Source organism: Eucyclogobius newberryi, unplaced genomic scaffold (genome assembly GCF_026437365.1).
Source record: "Eucyclogobius newberryi isolate DKJ021-1_F unplaced genomic scaffold, fEucNew1.0.hap1 SCAF_13, whole genome shotgun sequence".
NCBI classification, from domain to species: Eukaryota; Metazoa; Chordata; class Actinopteri; order Gobiiformes; family Gobiidae; genus Eucyclogobius; species Eucyclogobius newberryi.
Window position 1 is genome coordinate 20,338,763 of NW_027315757.1, and position 21,381 is coordinate 20,360,143.

The 21,381-nt window shown below is 38.8% G+C and overlaps 1 protein-coding gene across 2 annotated transcripts in view; it reads left to right on the top strand.

Annotated features, from left to right (window-relative positions):
- Window positions 1–21,381, top strand: part of ppp1r1b (protein phosphatase 1, regulatory (inhibitor) subunit 1B) — a 47,443-nt gene that overhangs the window by 15,481 nt on the left and 10,581 nt on the right. For both annotated transcript variants that reach the window (XM_072442892.1, XM_072442891.1), the window contains exons 2-3: window positions 18,772–18,861; window positions 21,137–21,212. In XM_072442892.1, the coding sequence (XP_072298993.1) occupies window positions 18,772–18,861; window positions 21,137–21,212 (166 nt within the window). The remainder of the gene's footprint in view (window positions 1–18,771; window positions 18,862–21,136; window positions 21,213–21,381) is intronic.

Consider the following 21,381-nt stretch of genomic DNA (forward strand, 5'->3'; position numbering starts at 1 on the left):
ATTGGACTGTGATTTACTGTAACACTTTGCCAACTTTCACTGAAGAATATTCATGATGTTTTGAAGTAAAACCACTGACTTTGTCATTGATACTTGTATTGTAGAAAGGCTATAAACACATGTCTAAAGATCAGTTTAAGAACCATAATATGTTATGTTTGATGTTAGGAAGCTGTGGCCCATGTTCCATGTGTAGTTGCTTTTTTGCCTGTCACATTTTAAACCCAAGCGCCTGCAATTTCACAATTCAATTTCACATAGTTAGTTTTGTAATTTTGTAATATAGGGCAGGAGGGAGGTGAGAGCCTTCAAGATGCAGTTTGTCCAGTTTTTTTCATCCACCTACAAAATTTAAATATTATATAAATGTATGTTTTAACATTAACATTATGTGCAACACTATAAACCACTGCGCCATCGACACCTTTACTGACTTTCCAAGATATCTAAAACATATGTCTGTAAAACATGTCCAAAGTACTTTTCACAACTACAGAATATAGTACTTTTTTATCTCAGGGAAGTAAATGTGTTTGAATTGATGAACAGTATTAGACTGTTGTATGTAAATAAAAGTCCCACATTGACTGTCAAAGGCCTCTGAGTATGGATGCTGTGCAGGGACATACTTCGCATGCCTTGTGTCAGCTCACGGGTTCACTAATGCGTGATTGTGTTTTTCCACCTCCAGCGGTGCTCAGTTGGCTCCGGGCAGCTGTAGAAACACAAAGCACCGGCCCCTCGTCATTAGTGCTCGAGTTGGAGACAAGTTTAAACTGTGGCTAAATATATATAGCTAAAATGTAATGTGTCCCCTGTACGTGACCCATCCTCCATTCTGCTGGGACCGCCCGGAGCAGTGTGTGACCGCACTGTAGTACCCGAGGGACTTACAGACCTTCAGCCCGGTTGTTGGTCAGGAGTCGAGCTGGGGGCGATGTTTTAGGCCAGAACAGTCGTAATACAAAGAATCAACGCTTACTGTTTTAATCATTATTTTGCAAAATTGCACTTTCTTGAGCCGTATAAAACGCACACGTCATATTTTTCATTCAACTTTTAATGCTGTCATCATATGGACTCACAGTAGGAAGAATAGGCAAACGGTTTACATAAAAACTGTTACTACATTTTGCTCATGTAGGAGTACAAGTAGATGGGGCCGAGAAGTACATTTTCCTCAGTACTTCCTCCTGTCATTTCACCATACAAGTAAATTAGATGTCCCCATATATTTGATAAAACCCACAAATGAAGTAAAAGCACTGATTCTTCAAAATAATAGAAGTGAAAGTGATATAATGAAGGAACACAATGAACAAACTGGCCTGATACTTCCTGCAGTGTCGTCAAATCCAATTTTCCGTCACACACAAATAAAGGATGAAACCAATGCCCACGTTAAAGTATTTTTTTATTCATTTCTTTCCGGATAATGATGTCATTTATCTGCTCTCCTCGCCAGTAAAATGTAGTGGTCACTAGAAGCACACAAGGGCAGACATTTCTATTTAAAGTTAGATAGACTTTGCTCAGATGCCAGTTTTAAACACGAATTATCATCTAAAACAACACACCGGGCTAATGCTAACAGCTATGAGATAAGATAAGACCGCGCCGGAGTCCTTCAACTCTTATCAGACCAGTTGCTACGTCATCGAAAGATTTGTATATGTGGCCATTACATGTGGGAGATGTATAATGTTGCATCTGTTGAAATCTGTCGTATTTGATTAAAATGATTAAAAAAGCCCCAAAAGGTGTCTAGGGTAATCTCTCAAACAAGGATATAAAGTGATATTTCTGTCCTTTTGTGGTTAATCTAATAGTAAAACCTAAACCAAGATATTCACAAGCACATTTTAGCACAATCCAGATTATTTGTGTCTGAATATTGACATCAAGATTATAAAATATAATCCACATACCGTATTTTCCGGATTATAAATCGCACCAGCCAAAAAATGCATAATAGAGAAGAAAAAAACATATATAAATTGCACTGGAGTATGAAATGTGGTTGTAAATATGAAAATAGCAAATAATATTACATATAAATTGCTCAGGAGTATAGAAGTATAAATATAAGTATAAATATAAGTATAAGTCGCACCCCGGCCAAAACTATGAATAAAGGTGCAATTTATAGACCGGAAAATACGGTATGCATTTATCGCATTTATCGTCAATATCGCCCACCGTAGTATACAGAATATTCCATTAAAACGACAACGACAACAACAAAGATCCGGCCCATATTTTCCCTTGTGAAACGGCCACGCTAACACACAAAATGTCAATTAGCATTTTGCGTCGCTTTGAGGCAGAGAACGAGAAAGCCTGTTGTCACATTATAAAGTCAGTGCCTGCAGCTCCGTGGCAGTAATTACATTGTATATTATTGGAAATGCCCCCCCCCCCCCCCCCCCCCCGTCCGGTTGATCGAGTTCACCTGCGACCTCCAAAGTGTTGCTGTTAATGCAAATGAGCGTGTGCTGTGCAGCCGTTTTCAACTCGAGGTCAGAGATTTTGCCTTTTAAAAGTCCTTGACCCTGTGCGAATACTTTCCTGAAGTACCCAAAACGTACTCAAGTGATAGTATTAGTAATATCAGCTTTGACCTTTAAAATAACAAAGAAGTAGATTATTATTATTATTATTTGTCTCTTTTTTTATTAAAGAGTATTAGAGGTTTTTTTAAAGAGTTTTGCAAGTGCTTTTCTACAATATCTGTTTTTTATTATTTACTTCTGCACCTAATTTGTGTTGCAACAGTGGAATTTCCCCATTGTGGGACAAATAAATGCTTATCTTATCTTATCTTAATACATATGTTGACTGGAACTAGTTATTCATTTTGAGTAGTTTCTGTTGACTTGTATTTGACTTATTCTGGCTGGTTTAAATACTGTTTACCTTGTTCTTGTTTCATGTTTAGGAATATTCTATTAGAGAAAACTGAACAAAAATGTGATTGCAGCTGGGACTAAAGATGAAACCAAAATCATTTAGATTTTAGGCCTCTCTGTCATACATGTCTGGCTTTCCAAGATCTAACCCAGGCCTGTAACAGCATTAAACCAGGTCTAAATGAGACATAAAATCCATGTAAAGGCTAAATCATGACCAAAGGAGCTCTAAAGGATTACTAAGCCAGAGCAGCACAGATGCCCTTTGAGAAACACTGGTTCGAGCCCTTGTAATCCATCATATCCCAACTAAAAATCAATATTTTTAATGTACCCACTTCCATTTTGTACCCTGAAACCTGTGCGCGCGTCAAAAACAACACAAACGTAACCGCGGGTGCACGTGACACATCGGGCCTCTGCGGCGTCCGTGCCCGCTGCAGGGACCACCGCCCGCCGTGACCTGCTTTCGCCCGTCATTCGCTTTAATCTGCCGACAGATTAGCGTGGCAAAACAAACAAACATGCGGCGAATCACGGCGCGCGGAGGCATGTCGTCGTACTCGTAGTCAGCGTTATTTACCCGTTTCGATTTCGCAGCGATATTGTGAAAAAAACGTCAAGAAATTAGAGCTGAATAATACTGGAAATGTTTATTAAACGACCGCTAATTGCAATTTACAGTCAAGTGTACCGTATTTTTTGTACTATAAGTCGCACGGGAGTATAAGTCGCACCAGCCAAAAAATGTATAATAGAGAAGAAAAAAACATATATAAGTCGCACTGGAGTGTGAAATGTAGTTGCAAGTGTGAAAATAATAAATTAAATCACATATAAGTCGCTCTGGAGTATAAGTATATAAGTATATGGCCAAAATTATGAAAAAAGGTGCGACTTATAGTCCGGAAAAATACGGTAGTTTAAATTCAGTGATTTGATGTGTGATGTATGTTTAAACACATCCAGGAGCTTTAATACTAGTGAGAAGACTGAAAGATGAATTGCTAAACTAATACAATCATACAGTGTAGTTTTGAAGCGGTCTTAACAAGCTTTTTTATTCTCTTGGCGACGCCTCAGAATGTCCTCAAACTGTCGCACGTAACAGGAAACTGAATTGATTTATTTTTACAAGTGCAATGTTGGTGACCCACTTATTTCTCCTTCTTCCTTATTTTCTTATATATAAAGAAATGGTTTCAGAAAGATGACATTACGCTTTTTGATGTAGCATTGGTCATCATTTTCCATTTGGTTCATTGTAAACTGGTCGAAAATGACTAAAATTAAACAGGCCCATTGACTTCCTGCCTGACATTTCATTGTTGAAAAATCTGCGGATTCTAATTATTTTTTCACACTTTTTTAATTTAAAACAATAGTGGCCACCTGACATTTTAGAACCCTACACGTTCCACTCTTGAGTCTTCATTTTTAAAATATAATTGCAACTAAGTGCACGCAGGGATGTGGGCGGGGACGGGGGGTGGGTGAAGCGACATTTCTGAGCACTCGAGCCTCAAATGCACGATTCAATTAAAACACAACTTAAGACGCAATTTTACGACAAGGGAACTCTGTTATAACAAGATGTGAACTGTACAGGAAATCGTTAGAAACAGGAAATGCTGTTGTTTGTACAGAACATGCTGCTTTATGTTCTCTTTATACGAGATGAAGATGGACGAATAAGATCGAGACTGAGGTTAAAAATGTACAGAGAAGGGAAACAGGAAGCAGGAGGACGATTTTGACTTTCTCTGACTTACTCCGATTGGATAACTAGCTGGTTAACCTACCGTACTTTCACTTTCATCTTGCACAGTAGTTTTCTGTTTACTTCGGCAATGCAGACTGTATCATTTGCATCGCTCTTTGGACCAATCAAAGACGGCACTGTCAAAACTCACCACCGTCAGTAGTTCTTCTTGTGCTGCTGCAACTGGGTGAAAGTTCATGTATATTATAGTTTAGTACACGCGATGTATACTTTATTTAACTACTGCTTTTGTATTTTTTTATTCAAAGCGATGCAGAGTCACAAATAAAGCAGCTAAACGTCCAAAAATGCCCACAATAGTCGATTTGACAGCTCAGATAAAATGACCTTGACGTGGACTGTGGTGTTTCCAGTTCAGGGGTAAATGCTCACACTACAAAGGAAACGCCTATAAGTTTATCGCACGGTGGTTAATTGTCTGTTTCACTGCAGTGGCTATGTTTATATAATCGTGATCTGATTGCTGGAGTTATCAGATTATTGAAATGTCACGTAAACGGTTGCGTCTGATGGGAGTAATCGGATTACTTTTGGATTGTTCATGTTTATGCAGATTTTGACAGGGAAAATTGTGAAAAAAAATAGAAGAATTAAAATATGAATGATGTGGCAATAACAAAAATGAAAGCGAAAATTTCAAACGCTATTTTAACACTGAAAAGCCACTGATTCACCGACGCGTGTCATCAGGTGTTTTTGATGATCACATTTGCTGTTAAAAAATCTGATTTTGTGTTCACTGCTTATTCTACTTAAATAATGTTGTCGACCCGTGTAAGTGTACCCAGTGATACAGCTCGATTCCAACTAGACTTTATTTAACTTTCACAATAAACGTACGATATTACAACCGACTTTATTGTTTGCACATTGGCACTGTCGAGCGTCGAACTGGTTTGTGGGACTGAGGCCAAGTCAAAAAGCGTCTTGCCCAAGGACATGAGAAGCGGTTTTGAAACTGTTTGTGGACGACCGCCTGGTCAGTAGCGCTTTGCTTTTGTAAACTTCTGGATCAGACCCAATGAGCTGCACAACTTTGAAAATGTACCAAAAAGCTAATACCGTGTCTTTAACGGGGTTCCAATTGAAATGATATCTTGATTTTCCCATGCTGTGCTGGACGTTGGGGTCACACCGGGGACGTGGACGCACTTCTAACGCGGCGTTTGTGATCGCGCTCGAGCCAAGCCTCTCCAAAACCCCGAGCTTCCCCAGAGACCACTGCGATCTAGTTTACTGTGTCCTACTGCGGCTTTTTATAGGAGCCGGCGGTCGCCGCGCTCAGATCCGGGGTCTTCGGGGAGCAGGCCCATATCGTCCACAGACTCCACCAGCAACAAGCGCCGAGCACACACGCGCGGGTCAGCGTTAAGCCAGCTGCAAATCAGGGGTCAGGTCGTTCGAAAGATCTCACGACCAATGACTCATCTGCTTTTCAACCCAGGCAAACTTTACTGAGCCACGAGGAAAATTACTTTGACACAGAAGCTCAAAATACGATACGAATCAATTCCTTCATCTGACTTTTGTAATCGGGAAACTCCAGATTGTGGCCCCTCGTACCCTCTAGCACTCGACCACGCGGCGCACCAAAGAGTCAACATTGGGCCCTGACTGCAGACAGACAGACAGGAGTCCAGAGTCCAAAATACGACAACGAAATCCCTCTTAATCCGTTCAGTCACCGCGCTGTAACTGAATAAGGTTTGATCAAGTGGGCGTTTGACATTTTGCCGTGGAATGAATGAATGGGCAGATTGTGTAAGAACAACTTTGACATTTCGCTGATTAACCATTCAAAGCTAATGAAATTTTGAATTGTGTTTGGAGGTCGGACAAACAATTAGCATTTAAGAACAAGCAATGGAAAAATACGTGCTTTTTCCGTTGCTTGTTCTTAAGGGTTCATGCGAGGGAAAAGTTGCATCTGGAGGGGAAAATAATCATGATAAATGTCACAAATGAAGGGCATCTTATGGATTGAAAATGAAATGCAGCTTTATTGTGTGATGAAGGTTTTGTTATTGCTGAATTTTAGGTTAGGGTTCTACGCTTTTAATGTTTGGTTAAGAGCACTGCCAATTAGAGGTGGCCGACGTCGACAAAAATGAATGTCTCTGTATTAGCATTAGCATTAGCTCGATAACAATATTCAGTGCATCACAGAAACGTGTCAAGTATCGCACAAAACGAAACAAAAAACAGTTTGTACTTTTTACCAGTCTGTTTTAATGTATTTTAACAGTTTTAATAGAAGGCAATATACTAGATGTTAAACTGTTGTCCCTCCCACATTTCACAACAGAATATAATTCAAGTATTGAAGAAAAGGGGCGGAGCTAATGCGTTTGTTACTTTCTCCCACTCCTCTTTTTTTACAAGGAGAAAGAAAAAATGCCATCAAGTCTGGTGTTTCACTTAACTGTTGTTTTGCACTGTCCAAAAAAAAAAAAGTCGCCACTTGGATTCAACTGAGCAAATCCAGCAGGTTCCTCTCCTCCTGCTGTAGAACTGCTGCAGGTTCTTCATCTTTCAGCTGCAACGCTGTATTCAAACCCGACTGATGCGGTGAGCGGCTTCTCGTTTCTGAAACTACCATGTGGAAAGACGAATCCCGCGGTCATGGACGAGGTGTCAGTGTGTTTGAGAAGTGTCTGATCACTGGCATCGAGCAGAGAAAACGTCTGAGGAGAAGCAGAAGCTAATCTACTGCAGATCTGAACCCCAGTGAGATTGATCAATACGAGATCAATCAATGAAACATAAAAGCAACACTGTATGAAAATAAATCTATTGACATCGCAGAATCTTGCTGAAAATTTGTCACTTTTTTTTTCTGTAGTGACCTTATTTTTTGGACGGGCTTTGTATGTTATATATATATATATATATATATATATATATATATATATATATATATATATATATATATATGTTATATTGTTTTTCTCTCCCCATATCATCCAATAAAAGTCTTTCTTTCATTCATATTGTATCAAATCGTTCCAGACGCTTGAAAAACAATATCTACATTTTATAGCCGTTATTTCGACTGCAGCTGAATCCTCCATAATTAGTGTCGCCTGTGGCCCACTTTCACTTCAAACGTTGTACTACTGTAGCTGTAGTTGTGTGTTTACATTTCTACTCAGTGTCGCTTCGTGAAACAGTCCACACTTTCTTCAAATGCGTCAATGCAAACCTACTTTTCCTGGTAAAAAACAAGCAAAAACGCCTCCGTCCGCTGCCCTGGCCCTGACGGACGTTTGACTTTTAGCCGGTCCCTTGTTGGATTTTCCGCCTCGGGGGTTCATTGTTGCCGTTTATTCTTCCCGGGCAAGTCGCATTGATTTGCGCCCAGTGGGGGGGCTTGTTTGGAGAGCTTTTAAACCGCGCCGCGTGGTACGAGCTCCACTGCACGGAGATGGAAAGGGCAGCGCTGATGTGGGGCTATTCGGGAACGGGCCCAAACTGCCACGTATTAGGGCTTTTGAAATACTTTACGGCTGGCGTGGTTTTGGAAAGAAAAGAGAAAAAACAATGTGACAGTTAGATATTTATGTTTTCAAAGTTGGATTCTGTTCAAAGTGCCTGTTTGAAACACTGACATTTGAACTGCTAAACAAGTACAAGAATGCGTTTGTGAACATGATCGTGGATGTTCAGTGGTGGGAAGTAACAAAGTACAAAAATAAAAGTAAATATTGTCGTATCTGAGCATGATGTATCTTTTACAGTGGATACTTTTTACTTTTCATGTCACTGCGTTTGAGAGCGGATGTGTGTGAGCAAGTCTGAAAAAGTACTTTCTGAAAGGATTTAGAGGTTATTTTATAGTGACTTTCGGGCGTAAGTTTTTGTTTTGGCAAAAATATTTAAACATTTTCGAAAAAGTGTAGAAATGTTGAGAAATTTATTGACAATTCGAATAGAACATCACCATAATTCACCCTTTAATAATCTCTGCAAAATACGTTTTTACTCTGACAGTAAAAATAACATTAAACATAAATAAAACATGAATTTTTCACTTAATTTGTTTTTTCTGTGTGATACTTTTACTTTTACTTGAGTACATTTTTGCTCCTGTATCTGTACTTTTTCTTGACTAACACATTAGGGTTTGCACATTTTCTGCATAAACAGATAATTTGTTTATTGCAGGGGGCATTACTTAAATAATTGCAGCCTTTGTGATTTGATAATTTTGCCATTTCAAATTGCAAATCGATTGCGATACAGTATTCCTTGCACTATTCATTCAGTAACACGTACTTGAGATTTAATTTAAACTTTCTTGACTGAAACATTTGGTCATAAGTTTCCCTTCAGGCTGTATTTGATCAAAAATAGGGTTTCTGCAGATCTTCACATTTTTTCAACGGAAATATGAATAAGTAAAAAGAAATAATAATAAAAATAATAATATAAATCGCTTGTTCTACATAACTCTACCGTCGCATGAAATAAAACTTTACTGGCGCAATTGAAAGGGAAAAATATTGAAAAAACTCTATTTTAAACAATGGGCAGTCATTTTTAACACTGAATAATACTCCTTTCTTATATATAACTTTCTTAAATATAAGTTCATATTTTGTCCTGTTTATGTGATTTCCTTTATTATCGATAGTTGTTCAAACATGTGTCATTCAGCTTCGTAATTATGTGCAATACTGTCATAATCATGTGCAATACCGTCATAATCATGTGCAATACTGCCTTAATCATGTGCAATACTGCCATAATCATGTGCAATACTACCATAATCATGTGCAATACCGTCATAATCATGTGCATTACTGCCATAATCATGTGCAATACCGTCATAATCATGTGCAATTCTGTTATAATCATGTGCAATACTGCCATAATCATGTGCAATACCGTCATAATCATGTGCATTACTGCCATAATCATGTGCAATACCGTCATAATCATGTGCAATTCTGTTATAATCATGTGCAATACTGCCTTAATCATGTGCAATACTGCCATAATCATGTGCAATACTGCCATAATAATGTGCAATACTGTCATAATCATGTGCAATACCATCATAATAATGTGCAATACTGTCATAATCATGTGCAATACCATCATAATCATGTGCAATTCTGTTATAATCATTTGCAATACTGCCATAATCATGTGCAATACCTTCATAATCATGTGCAATACTGTCATAATCATGTGCAATACTCCCATAATCTTAAAGTCAATCATCCTGGTACAATATTTTCTGTCCATATAACAGCTGTAAATAAGAGTGTTATTATTATTCTTAAAAGTTTTTTCTAAAAGAGGGTTTTTATAAGTTATCTGTTTTTATTATTATACTTTTGTGCCTAATCTGTGTTGCAACACTGACATTTCCCCATTGTGGGACAAATTAAGGTTATCTTATCTTAAATGAGTTTCGATACAAGTTTCGGTATTGATTAGTGTCTGATTTTCGATACCTTTGACAACCCTGCGTTTCACCATTCGGAAGGTTGTTTGCCGTACTTGTTTTCCAGTGGAGTGTAACTTTTCGTTTAAAGTGCCACAAAAGATCAGCCTCAGCTTTGACGAGCACAAAATCCCTCCTGTTTTTCTGTCCCGTTCCCGTCGCGTTCAAATGGACAAAAACAAAGATGTGGTTTGGGAGATCAGGTGCATCGGGGCTGACGGAGGGCCAGTGGAGGGGGCGATAATCTGCCCCGCGAATTACGTAACGCGGCCACGGCACGAAGGCCTGGATGCTGGAAAACTACACGATCGCCGGACCGATGCCGCTGCCGTCATCGCCCTGCGTGTTGGAGGAATAATACAACACGACCTGTTGGCGATGCGGGTCAATGTTTGGCATTTACACATATTTATACGATATAAAGACTAACAATAATAATAATCATTAGTTTTTCTTTTGAATTTTGCTATTAAAACACATTAGAGGTGGACAATGCATCAACATTTAGATAATATTGTGAATTTAGTTTTGAAGATGTGCAAAGTTTGACTATCGAGAACGTCATTCATAGCAAAAAATGCAATTAAAAAACCTGATTTAAAATACTGTTGAGTTGGAATCTTTCAAATAAGGTGATATTTCTGCACTTTTATGATTAATTTGGCAGACACTTCACCTTTTTCTGATATTTAAACCTCAACTAATGTTTAAAGACATGTTTTAACACATTACCGTTGGATTGGCATAATACTGTCTGGATATTACAAAAAGTATCTACATTTTTGTCAATATCATCGACGAGACAGCCGTTTATTAAGAGACATTTAATACAGACAAAATCAGATTTAGTTCTTCCAAAGTCTGATCTCTGCTCCAAAAAAATAAAAGACCAGGACTGTAGACCTCGCGATGACTGACTATTTGAAACTATTGGATATTGATTTAATTAAAATTTGCTGGGACATGATCTTGTACCATGAGATCTCACAAGATATATGTTCTTTAGATCGTGATAGGTCAGCAAATATTTGTTCTTTTTTTTTACAATATTAGCACAAATAAACAACTAAACACACATTTCTTTTCAACAAAAAACTCTAAATTTACTCGTTCCCTGTTTCATTTGAGTGTAATTCCTGCTGAGTCATAAAACCTCTTCTCTCTGCACATGTTATGGAGTCTGTGTAAAGTCCAGATCACAATTACTAAATTAGTTGCGAATTGATTGTGATTATTCGATCAACTTGTTTCAGCTCTTGTGTGAAAATCTCGTCTCTCTTACTATATCGGATACGATTGAAATAATGACATGTACCACCAGTCGATACACGGGTATTTGCTCAGTTGTACTTGTAAAATGTCTCGGTTGAAGTTCAAATATTGCACAAAAGTGAATGACTTGTAAAATTGAACCTCTAAGAGCAGAATTTATTTACACCCTTACAACTTTGTGAGAAATGACCGTACGTTTTTCTTCTTTTTATTGCTTATCACATGTTTTTTTGTTTCTTTTTTTAATCAATGGTGACACGCTGGATATTTTAATTCAACTTGTGTGAATGTCTGTGCTGCAAATCAACATCAATGCGCTGCTTTGGTGTTCAATTTAGCCGTTACAAGCTAGAGAACGATACAATCTGGAAATGTAAGCGCAGTAAGTTTAAAATAGTAGTTCATTTTTCGCATTACTTGTGGTCGGGGAAAAAAACAAAACTATTTACTACAGTCAAGCAGCCTTGCCTGTTTTGGACTTTCTTTGATTCAACACCTCCACGCTGCTCTAAAACAAAGACCGTATTATTCTGTCAAATCCCATCTTGACTGAGCATTTAACGACATGACAGACAGACGTACGTAAATTGTTATGGGCCCTTTAAACCACGGCGTAACACAATGTTGCTGTTGATGGGAGTTTGGCTCCGAGGTTTGGCCTTGCACAGATGTGGCGTCTGCTTTCTGTTCGTGTCACTCTGGGGCTTCCTGTAGGGGGAGATCACAGGTCCGAACGGGCCGACAGGGACGACAGGGGGACGACGGGAGGCAGAGCGACGCCAGCGAATGTGAAAAGGAAAATATGTGTGGAAAGTCTGAGTATTTGTGGATGCTATTTAAAGGTAATCAAAAGGTGTCTGTGTTGGATCCGAGGTTGTGCGGTTTAAAGGTCGCTGCAAACTTCACTCCCGCTGTACTGTAATGAACCAGTAGTGTAACGCAGTACTATGGAAATACTTAAGTCAAATACTGTTACTAACAAAATACATAGTTAGTTACACGCAACACTAACAACAATGCTTGAGAAGAGACCAAAACCTCTCAGATTATACGTCTTGACAGGTCTAATTTTCTTTTAAAGCATCATAGAAGTAATCGTTTGAACAAGTCCACCTTAAAAAACCTACAAAATAATCAATAGTTGCAAAGAGCCAATTTTGAATGTTTAAACATTAGACCTGTAACAAGGAGTAGAAGGTGTAAAATATTGTGTATACTGTAGGTGGCATTTCAATCTATTGTGTCCGGGTGTGTGTGTATATTTATTTATTTGCAATATATCAATCCAACATAAATGTCTTAAAACATGTTTTTAAACCTATTAGTTGAGGTTTAGTGCAGAAATATTACCTTATATTCTTTTACTACAGACGTTTACTACATAACCTTTTTTTTCTTCTTTTTTTTTCAATCAATCATTTTTGTAGCATTTTTTAATATATATAGAAATGATACAACCAATATTAAAATGTTCCATAATTTCAAAACAATATTCACAATATCCCTCTTTATAGGCAATGTCAAACCTTCAGTCATCTTATTCCTTTATTTCCCTTAATCAGACGGCCACAGAACCACAACTAACGCGACATATGGCTCTGTCACGGCTGCAGATGCTTCTTCTGCCCAAAGGTGTTGGTCTCAGCTCCATCTGCCTCACCAGAAATGGAAATAGGGTAAAACAAACCTTTTTGTCTGAGGACGGTCTGTGGCCTATAACCGATATCTGCTGATATTTAGAGTTTAAAATCCACAGCAAGACACACACATCTATTTATTTATTCTATTAAATTGAAGTTCACAAAATAACTTTTTGCTTATAAATGAATAACAACAACAAATATAACAGAATGTATTTCTCTGGGACTTAAAATAATTAGTTGCCTGATTGTGTAACAACAACACGTCTTATTTTTAGCCTACAGTACTTGCTTGTCTAGTTCAATTTCATTAGTCTGGTAAAAAAATATTGGCGCCTAATATCGTCCATTTTTTCCCTCCGATATCGCCCAGAAATATCGACCATCCCAGTTATTATACCATTTCAATAATTTCACAGTTTTAAAGCACGTAAACACAGCAGAATAATGTCACCGTGATGCTGTTGAAATCGGTTGCGTTTCCTTACCACCTCCTTTCGACTCCGAACAACCTCGTCAAAAGCAATCACGCGCCGCCGCCCTCGCCCCTCTCGGTCTCTCGGCCTGCCGTACGTAACGTTGAGATTTCACCGACAGATATTGAAAAGCGCAGAACAGTGAACACACGCAGCGCTTGTTCCTCCAACAGCAGCGACGTGAGAGATTTCCACTGACGATACTGAGTACTGAATGCGCACCTTAGATGATGCTTAACTGTTCCTAAACGCCGGAATTTACACTTTTATACACATTAGTACACAAGGCAGCACCTGTACCAAATAATCTGTGTTTATCCGAGGTCGTTTTAATAGTCCGAGGGCGTGCTATGTTACTTTTCACGCCGACGCTGATCTAATCGCCGCTTTCTCTCTGCCGTTTCTGCCCTCTCCTGATCATGGCAGCGTCAGGAACAATTCGTGCTTTCATTTATTCATATATGAACATTTTAATACTGATAATTTGTGGTTTAAATGAGTTGGTTCTGGTCAGGTCTGTAGATTGCGGGTTTGGTCTTACTTAGTCCCGGTTTGGTCTTTGGTTTAGTTCTGGTTTAGACACAGGCCTTGTTTGTGATGTCTGTTTTGAATCCCTTTGTCTTTAAATAGTCAATGTTAAAATGTCTTCGTAATCGAATATGTTTTCCAGATGTTTGGGAGGCTCTACTATATATTTTAATCCAGGTCTTGACAATATTTTTTCCGATCTTTTGGAGGATTTCATCAGGGACTCGGCCGACGTATGATCGGAAAATATGTGGGATTCTTGCATCAGTTGACCAGGTCGTACAATCGGTTGGATATTAATAGTCTGGGGATGTCACAATATCAAACTTTATATATAATTCATAATTATTTGAGACAGTAAGCAAACAGCTAACAGTGAAATCCTTGCTTTTCGTCCACTTGCGTGGTCTGAAAGAGCACCGTTCTTCTCGTGCGTGACCGCGTTTGTGAACTCAAAACATGCTGAATGATAAAGTAAAGTTACTGTGACATTAATAGACAGATATTTTTTCCCTTATCCTTTTTTTCTTTGAGATCCGATTGAAGTGACATGACTAAAATTGTCACGATTATTATGTTTTAGTCCTTAGAATACTCACTATTAACCGAATACTCTTGACAACCCTATTTTTTGGACGTATTTATTCCAGATTTTAAAACAAAACGATGGCAATTCTTTACCAAAACTATGCAGCTTTGACATATATTTCCTTTTTTCAGTTGCATTTTCCGTACATTTTTGTGCCTTTCTTTGTTCTCTTCTCCATAAACTTGAATGTATATGAATGTTAAGTGTCCCTGGCTGCTGGTTTGCACTATTTACACTGTAGTAAACAGCTCTGTCACAGAATAAACACAAGTAAATGAGAAACTGGCCCAGACACACCCCACGTGGTGCTCCCTGGAGAAAACAGGTTCTTAAGGGTTCGTTTGGCTCATGTCGGCCCACACAGTCCCCTCTCTGTCTGAGGACAAACGGCCTCCACAGCTGCAGGTCGAACCAAATCGTGCCCCCGACCTCCCCCGACCTCCCCCGACCTCCGCCGCTCAAATCTGGCACCCGCTCGTTTACAAAAGTAACAAACATGTCAAGGATATGTTTGCGTTTTGGACATTGATGTATGCGATATGTAATGGAATTGAGAAAGGTTACGTGTAAGGTTCAGATTGTAATTGCCATTTGATTAGTTTAATGCGACTGATGTGGAAAAAGTGCTAAACTAATGCCTGAACAAGCATAAAAGCGATCTCAACTAAGACTAAATTGCCCAAAAATGAACAAATCCAGGTCCAAATCAGGTCAAAGGACTAAACCAGGGCACAAGATGGACCTGTTTAGAGCTTTACACATTTTGTACTTAATTGTCAGGTATTTGAAAAAGAACATTGCACATGAATCAACATCAAAAAATGTAAATGTTCCAGACTCAGCTGATTTGAGCTATTTTGCTATGGTATTCCATTTGCCGTACTTTTTGTTTATTTCTTTGTTTATTTATTATTTGTTTATTTATTGTATTGTGAAGACAAAAAATAGGTTGTTTTTTAACCTTGACATGTTTTCGCTGAGCATCTGTCACCTTCTCAGAAGCATCATCCGACTTCTGTGACTTATCAACTGATCTCTGGAAATGACAGATCTGCCAGACATTGAACAGAGACAAAGGAGCTTTCATGCTCCCACACACTTCTCCAGAGACCACCGGATGGCAGGGGGCGTGGCCAGTCCTGTGAAGAAGAAAAATATACAATCAAAATATATATATAAATAGAGAAATACAAAGTCTATAATGAAGGAATTATTCTGCAATTTTTACACAATGTTTTACTTGTGTCCATAATATGCTAATTGTATGCTATGCTAAAAAAAAACGTTGACCACATTTTTTTTTTATTTTGTCTTTCTCAAAATCATTGCAGCTTTTGGCTTGACAAATGTTTTACTCGTAAACAAACTGTTGTAAATGTAATTACTGAAAGGGCAAACAACAAAACTATTCACTTTCAATATGTCTTTATGTCCTTTTATTTTTACTTCACTTAAAGCAGTGACTGCCTTTTCACAATCTATCTGGAATTGTTTAACCTTGTAAACTGTTGGAAAAAATGGCAAAAGAAAATCAGACCATGAAGCATATAAATCACACTCTTATGAAACTTTTGGGGCTTTACGTTTGAAATAAGGCACTGCGACCCTGGACATTTCCTGCCCGTAAAAAACCCATAAACTGCTGACATATTGTATATAAAACACCTCATTGGAAAAGTGCTCAACCAAATGAATTAGTGTTTCATTCCAGATGAGTGAATCTGGCAGTTCTCACAAACTCTGTATTGACTTTTGTGCGTGTCGCCGTCCGACTTTGCCAATTCATTTTACGTCACTAAAGAGTCACTTTGTACTGTACACGGGCTTTCTGTGTAACTGCTCTTAGGTGACTTGCGTCCTTGTCCTGCTGAAAACACTGCGTCACCACACGCTCAGCTGTTGCCAAAGCAGAGACAAGCTGCTGTCAAACACTACAACAAAACTACAAACACACTGATGGCTCGTGGATCTAGCTTTTATTTGTCTACGCACAGACACACTTTGACTGCAGCTGACCTCTCTTCCTGCCTAGCTTCCTTGTTATGGTTCATTCTGTTCTGTCTTATCTATGCTTTGGATAGTGGCGGTATCACTATACCGCCACTATCCACCCCCCCGGCCGGCGCCGTACCGCGTTTCCACAAAGGAGGAACTCATGAAACTGCGGAGAACAGTCGTCTTACCCGGAGATCGTCACGTTATCCCGTCGCAATACTGACCTAACCTAATACTGATGTGCAATTCTGTCGTATGTGCAATTACTGTGAAATTCATGTGCAATCTATGTGCTGTCGTGACACATATTCATGTGCAATTACTGTCGGGATCACATGCAATGGTATTTATTTATTTATTTGTCTATGGGAGTTTTTATTTATTTATAGGAGATCTTCTACTGAAAGTGTTTTTCAGACTTCCTATAAGTGATCTGTTCTTCTGTATCTACCTCTGTATCTACCTGCGTTGCACCAATGAAATTTCCCCATGTGGGACAATAAAGGATTATCTTATCTTATCTTATCTTATCTTAGAACAAATATCACAAAGCTGGCTTGTAGTTGTAAAAGGTTGATTTTATGTGTTGTCTGACAGGGTGTGCCCGGGTTACCACACCTCTGATGGCGAGCTAAGAGCCCCAAACGAACTTCAAAACTGATCTGAACTCAGCTCTTCAACCTTCTGCCGTCTGGAAGCAGGCTGTCCACTCCAGAACTTTCTCACACTCAAACTCTGTTACTTATAGACTTTTCATTTACACGGACAGTCTGGTTAAGCTGGTGGACAATTACGACCACATCGCTGTGGCAAATTCATTTTCTACTTGTGTGATTTGTTACGTCACTATTGCTGCGGCTACACCGTGTGTTAGATTCTATTGATGCTGTTGTTTTGTTGTTGAAGAACATGTGCCTTTGAGGTCATAAATCATTTTATCTACTTAAACGTGTCATAATTTGTGTTTTTACAGGTTCACTAATCATTGAAATATGGACATTTTAGAGTCCCTCGATAAAAATCAAAATACCAAACGCAGTTATAGCGTGTTGTGAACCAAAATGTGAAGTTGATGAGATTGAGGAGTTTCTGCTCCTGATGCACTAGAGAACTCAGCACTTTGTTTAACTCACCTGGCATTGAACACCATGAAATACCAGTATTTTAGTCTTACAGAAGCTGATGACCCAGATTAACAAAGTCACCAAACTGTGCCTTCTGTAAGCACCACCAAGTCAATCCACCAGAACTCAAAATGCAATTAACAACATGGCCGCCTTGGTGAGAGCAATATGAATGATTAAGCCTAATTATCCATTTTACATTACATTTGACTTACTTTGTGAAGGCTGTTGTCACTCTCCTCAAAATGCACTGATAAACACGCAATAATACTGTGAGTCAGTTCTTCATATCTGACCTGTAACTTGGCTGTTACCTTGTGCCACCTGCTTGTCTCTACGGCAATACGTTCAACGCCGTACTGTGGCACATAAGCAAAGTAATAGCATCTTGGAGACGAGCAGATGAAACGTTACATCATTTATTATAATATTCTTTGTTGCCAGAACATTTTTAAGTGAATGATACATGCAATAACATCTTCAGGGAGACAAATAGGTGACGCCTCCTATGCCAGAAAAGTTGCACTGTGCACCTTTAAAGCAACATGCGCGTTCCGGGCCAAGTAAGAACGGCTCCATGGCGACAAGCCCGTGGCAGGCCCTTCACACAAAAAACATTTGAGCTTTGAACCTCTAAACGTGACTGTGGAGGTCTAAGCTACAGCGTTAGTCGTATACATTAGAAGACAGATTGTTGTGTGCAGGGATTTCACTGGAACAATTGCAATAGTTGTTGATTGTGACCATCTTAACATGGACACATTTTAAGCCTTAATAAAAAATAAATTGACAATATTATTTCCTATAGGAACCTGAGTCCTGAAGTGCTCCTCTCGTTGTTATTGTTGACAGCCCTTAATGACTTCAGGGCTGAGGTTTTAATGCGACTGATGAGGCTTTGTGCTCCTGCTGCTGCTGCTTTTAATAATGCACAAATGCTCTGTACACTGTCTTATTTATTGATGCCTTAGTCTGAGTCTGTGCGTTTGTTGTGTTTGTGCAGATCCGACGCAGGAGGCCCACCCCTGCCACGCTCTTCAGAGTCGCAGACCAAGCCTCTCCAGACGACGACCCGGCCTCGCATCAGGTCAAGGTAACGTCACAAGGCTTACTCCTGGTTTACCCGCTCTACTGCGTTCCTGTTTGCTTCTATGTAGTGGTGTACGGGTATCGTGGCAAAAAATAATAAGAATAATCACAAATACAGAATAAAAATGGCTTTCAGTATGGATTCTAGACTTTTATTCCGTGCCATTTAACACAGAAATAGCCTAATTTCTTCCTTCAAAGTCTAATCTCTGCTGCAAATCACATGCTTTTACTCACAGAGGACTGACTGTGGACCTCTCGATTAAACAAACACAAGCGTATCATTGACGATTAGAGATGACTCAATGTCAAATCTTAAATCTGACGCATTGTCCTGCTTTATAATGTGTTATTCATTCTGATTCAGTCATTGTGATGGATTAGATAATACACTCGCTGTAGAAGGTTTGGTAGACAGTTTGTTTTAGTGTCAAGTGTTAAGTAGCATTCAACTTGTGTACAAGGAATGCACAAGCACAAGATTTAAGGATTTTTGAAGACCAATCACTTCCACGTGTATCATCATATATCAATCATTCAGTTTGTCTGTTTTGCACCACCTCTTTCGAGACCCCGACGTGCTCCACCACACACGCTACGCAGCCAGGACGATTGATATAGTGTCACATGATCCACGCGGAGGTGATTGGTCCTTAGAAATCAACAAATATAGCTATAAACACGCACGATGCACATTGCTTCTAGTGGCCATTGGAGGTAGAACAGCGCTATACAGTATACAATGTGTATTTCCCGTTTAAAGGAGAACTAAGTAACATTTTGACCTCATTAAACATCTTTGTATGTCCCTGTAATGGTTCATAATTTATTTTTGGGGCGTTTGATGTGCGCGTTGTCTTCCCCGGCTGTCTCTGGGGGGGAAACCAGCCTCATTTACTGACATCGACCCAGAGAGAAGTATCCTGGGAAACCCTGGCTCATTTGTTTCATATTTGGCAGTGTTAAATATCTTTGTATGTGATTATACTGTGTTATTTCAATTAATAAAATGCACAAACAAAAAACAAAAAAAGAGGAGAAAAATGTACAATGTATTTTCACAAGGGAGCTGCAGGGGGAGCTCTATCACTAAAGTGACATAATTCTTCTTTAAACGCATAATGTTTGCTGTATTTGAATGTGTGTGTAGCTTTTCTCATGGAGATCTTATTGCTCTGCATGTAACGTTCCACAGTATGGCTTTAAACTTTTATATCTTGCAGTGTTTTTACTGTTTTACTCCTGCTTGTCTCCATGGTGACAGATAAATGTAATGCTATGGTGAGATACATTTCCGGCAAAGCGATGACATTTCAATGGAGAAAAGCAGGTGGCGTACCTCTGGATATAGTATCTTTAACAGAGTATCTTTAACTTAGAGTATCTTTAACAAAGAGTATCTTTAACATAGAGTATCTTTAACATAGAGTATCTCTAACTTAGAGTATCTTTAAGAGTATCTTAGAGTATCTTTTTGAATCATAGACATATTTAGACATATCTAATGGTTCATACTGTTTGTAGTTTTACCTTCCAAATAACAATGAACACAAAAATACAGTACACGAAATACTTTTACTGGAAGAAAGACCTCGCTGATATGATTAACATCCTCGATATCTGACCGTGACGTATTGTACTTTCCGGCACTACTTTGTTTTTCTTCACATTCCTAAGACGTTCTGTACCAATAGAGATCTGCAGCACATCAAAACTATTTAGAGTATCTCTGGGATTTTGCTTGTGGCCAAAAGCAAAGCCCAAGATTTGTTACTTTATTGTTAGCACATACTTCAAATATACTTCTTCTATTCGGGTCATAACTGTGAGCAGACGTGACCTCACTTAAATAGTGAGTACAAACAATATTTAGCATTTTTTTATGAAGTGAATAGATAATGGACCAAGCTAAGTTTGTTTTCTACCATATATTGTCCAATAAACTCAGTGTTCTTATTTAGCATTTTATCCAATAACATTTAACGTGCACTATGTAACTTTTCTGATGGAGGGTCCGCCACCTGCTGTTGCTGCTTTGCCTGAAATGTTCCACAGTTTGGCGTTAAACTTGCCTATCTCACATGATGATGTGTTTTTATTGCTACAAATCTTGAAAACATGCTCTCTGACGTCAGCTGGCTCGCCTCTCCACAGACGTCTTCAGTTGCAGGGCGAACATTTTCACCGCTTTATAAAATAACTGACATTTTCACCACATTTTTATTCACTTTACGTGTTCTCTCTTTCGTTTACTCCTCCTCCGTGTCTGTTTTTTGCAGTGGGTGGTGGGAGAAAACGGCATCCTCAAACCAAAACGCATCAACCAGAACGTGTACCAGCCTCCGTCACTCAAAGGTCAGTGCCTTGTACGGGGCTGTAGGTGGCGCTGTGTTATTAGTGTTGTCTTGCTTTGCTGCTGTCTTGCTCTTCACGCTTTCAAATCAAATCAAATCATCAAATCAAATCAATTTATTTTTGTAAGGCCCAAAAATAAATTTATTTGATTTGATGAAAGCTTTCTGTA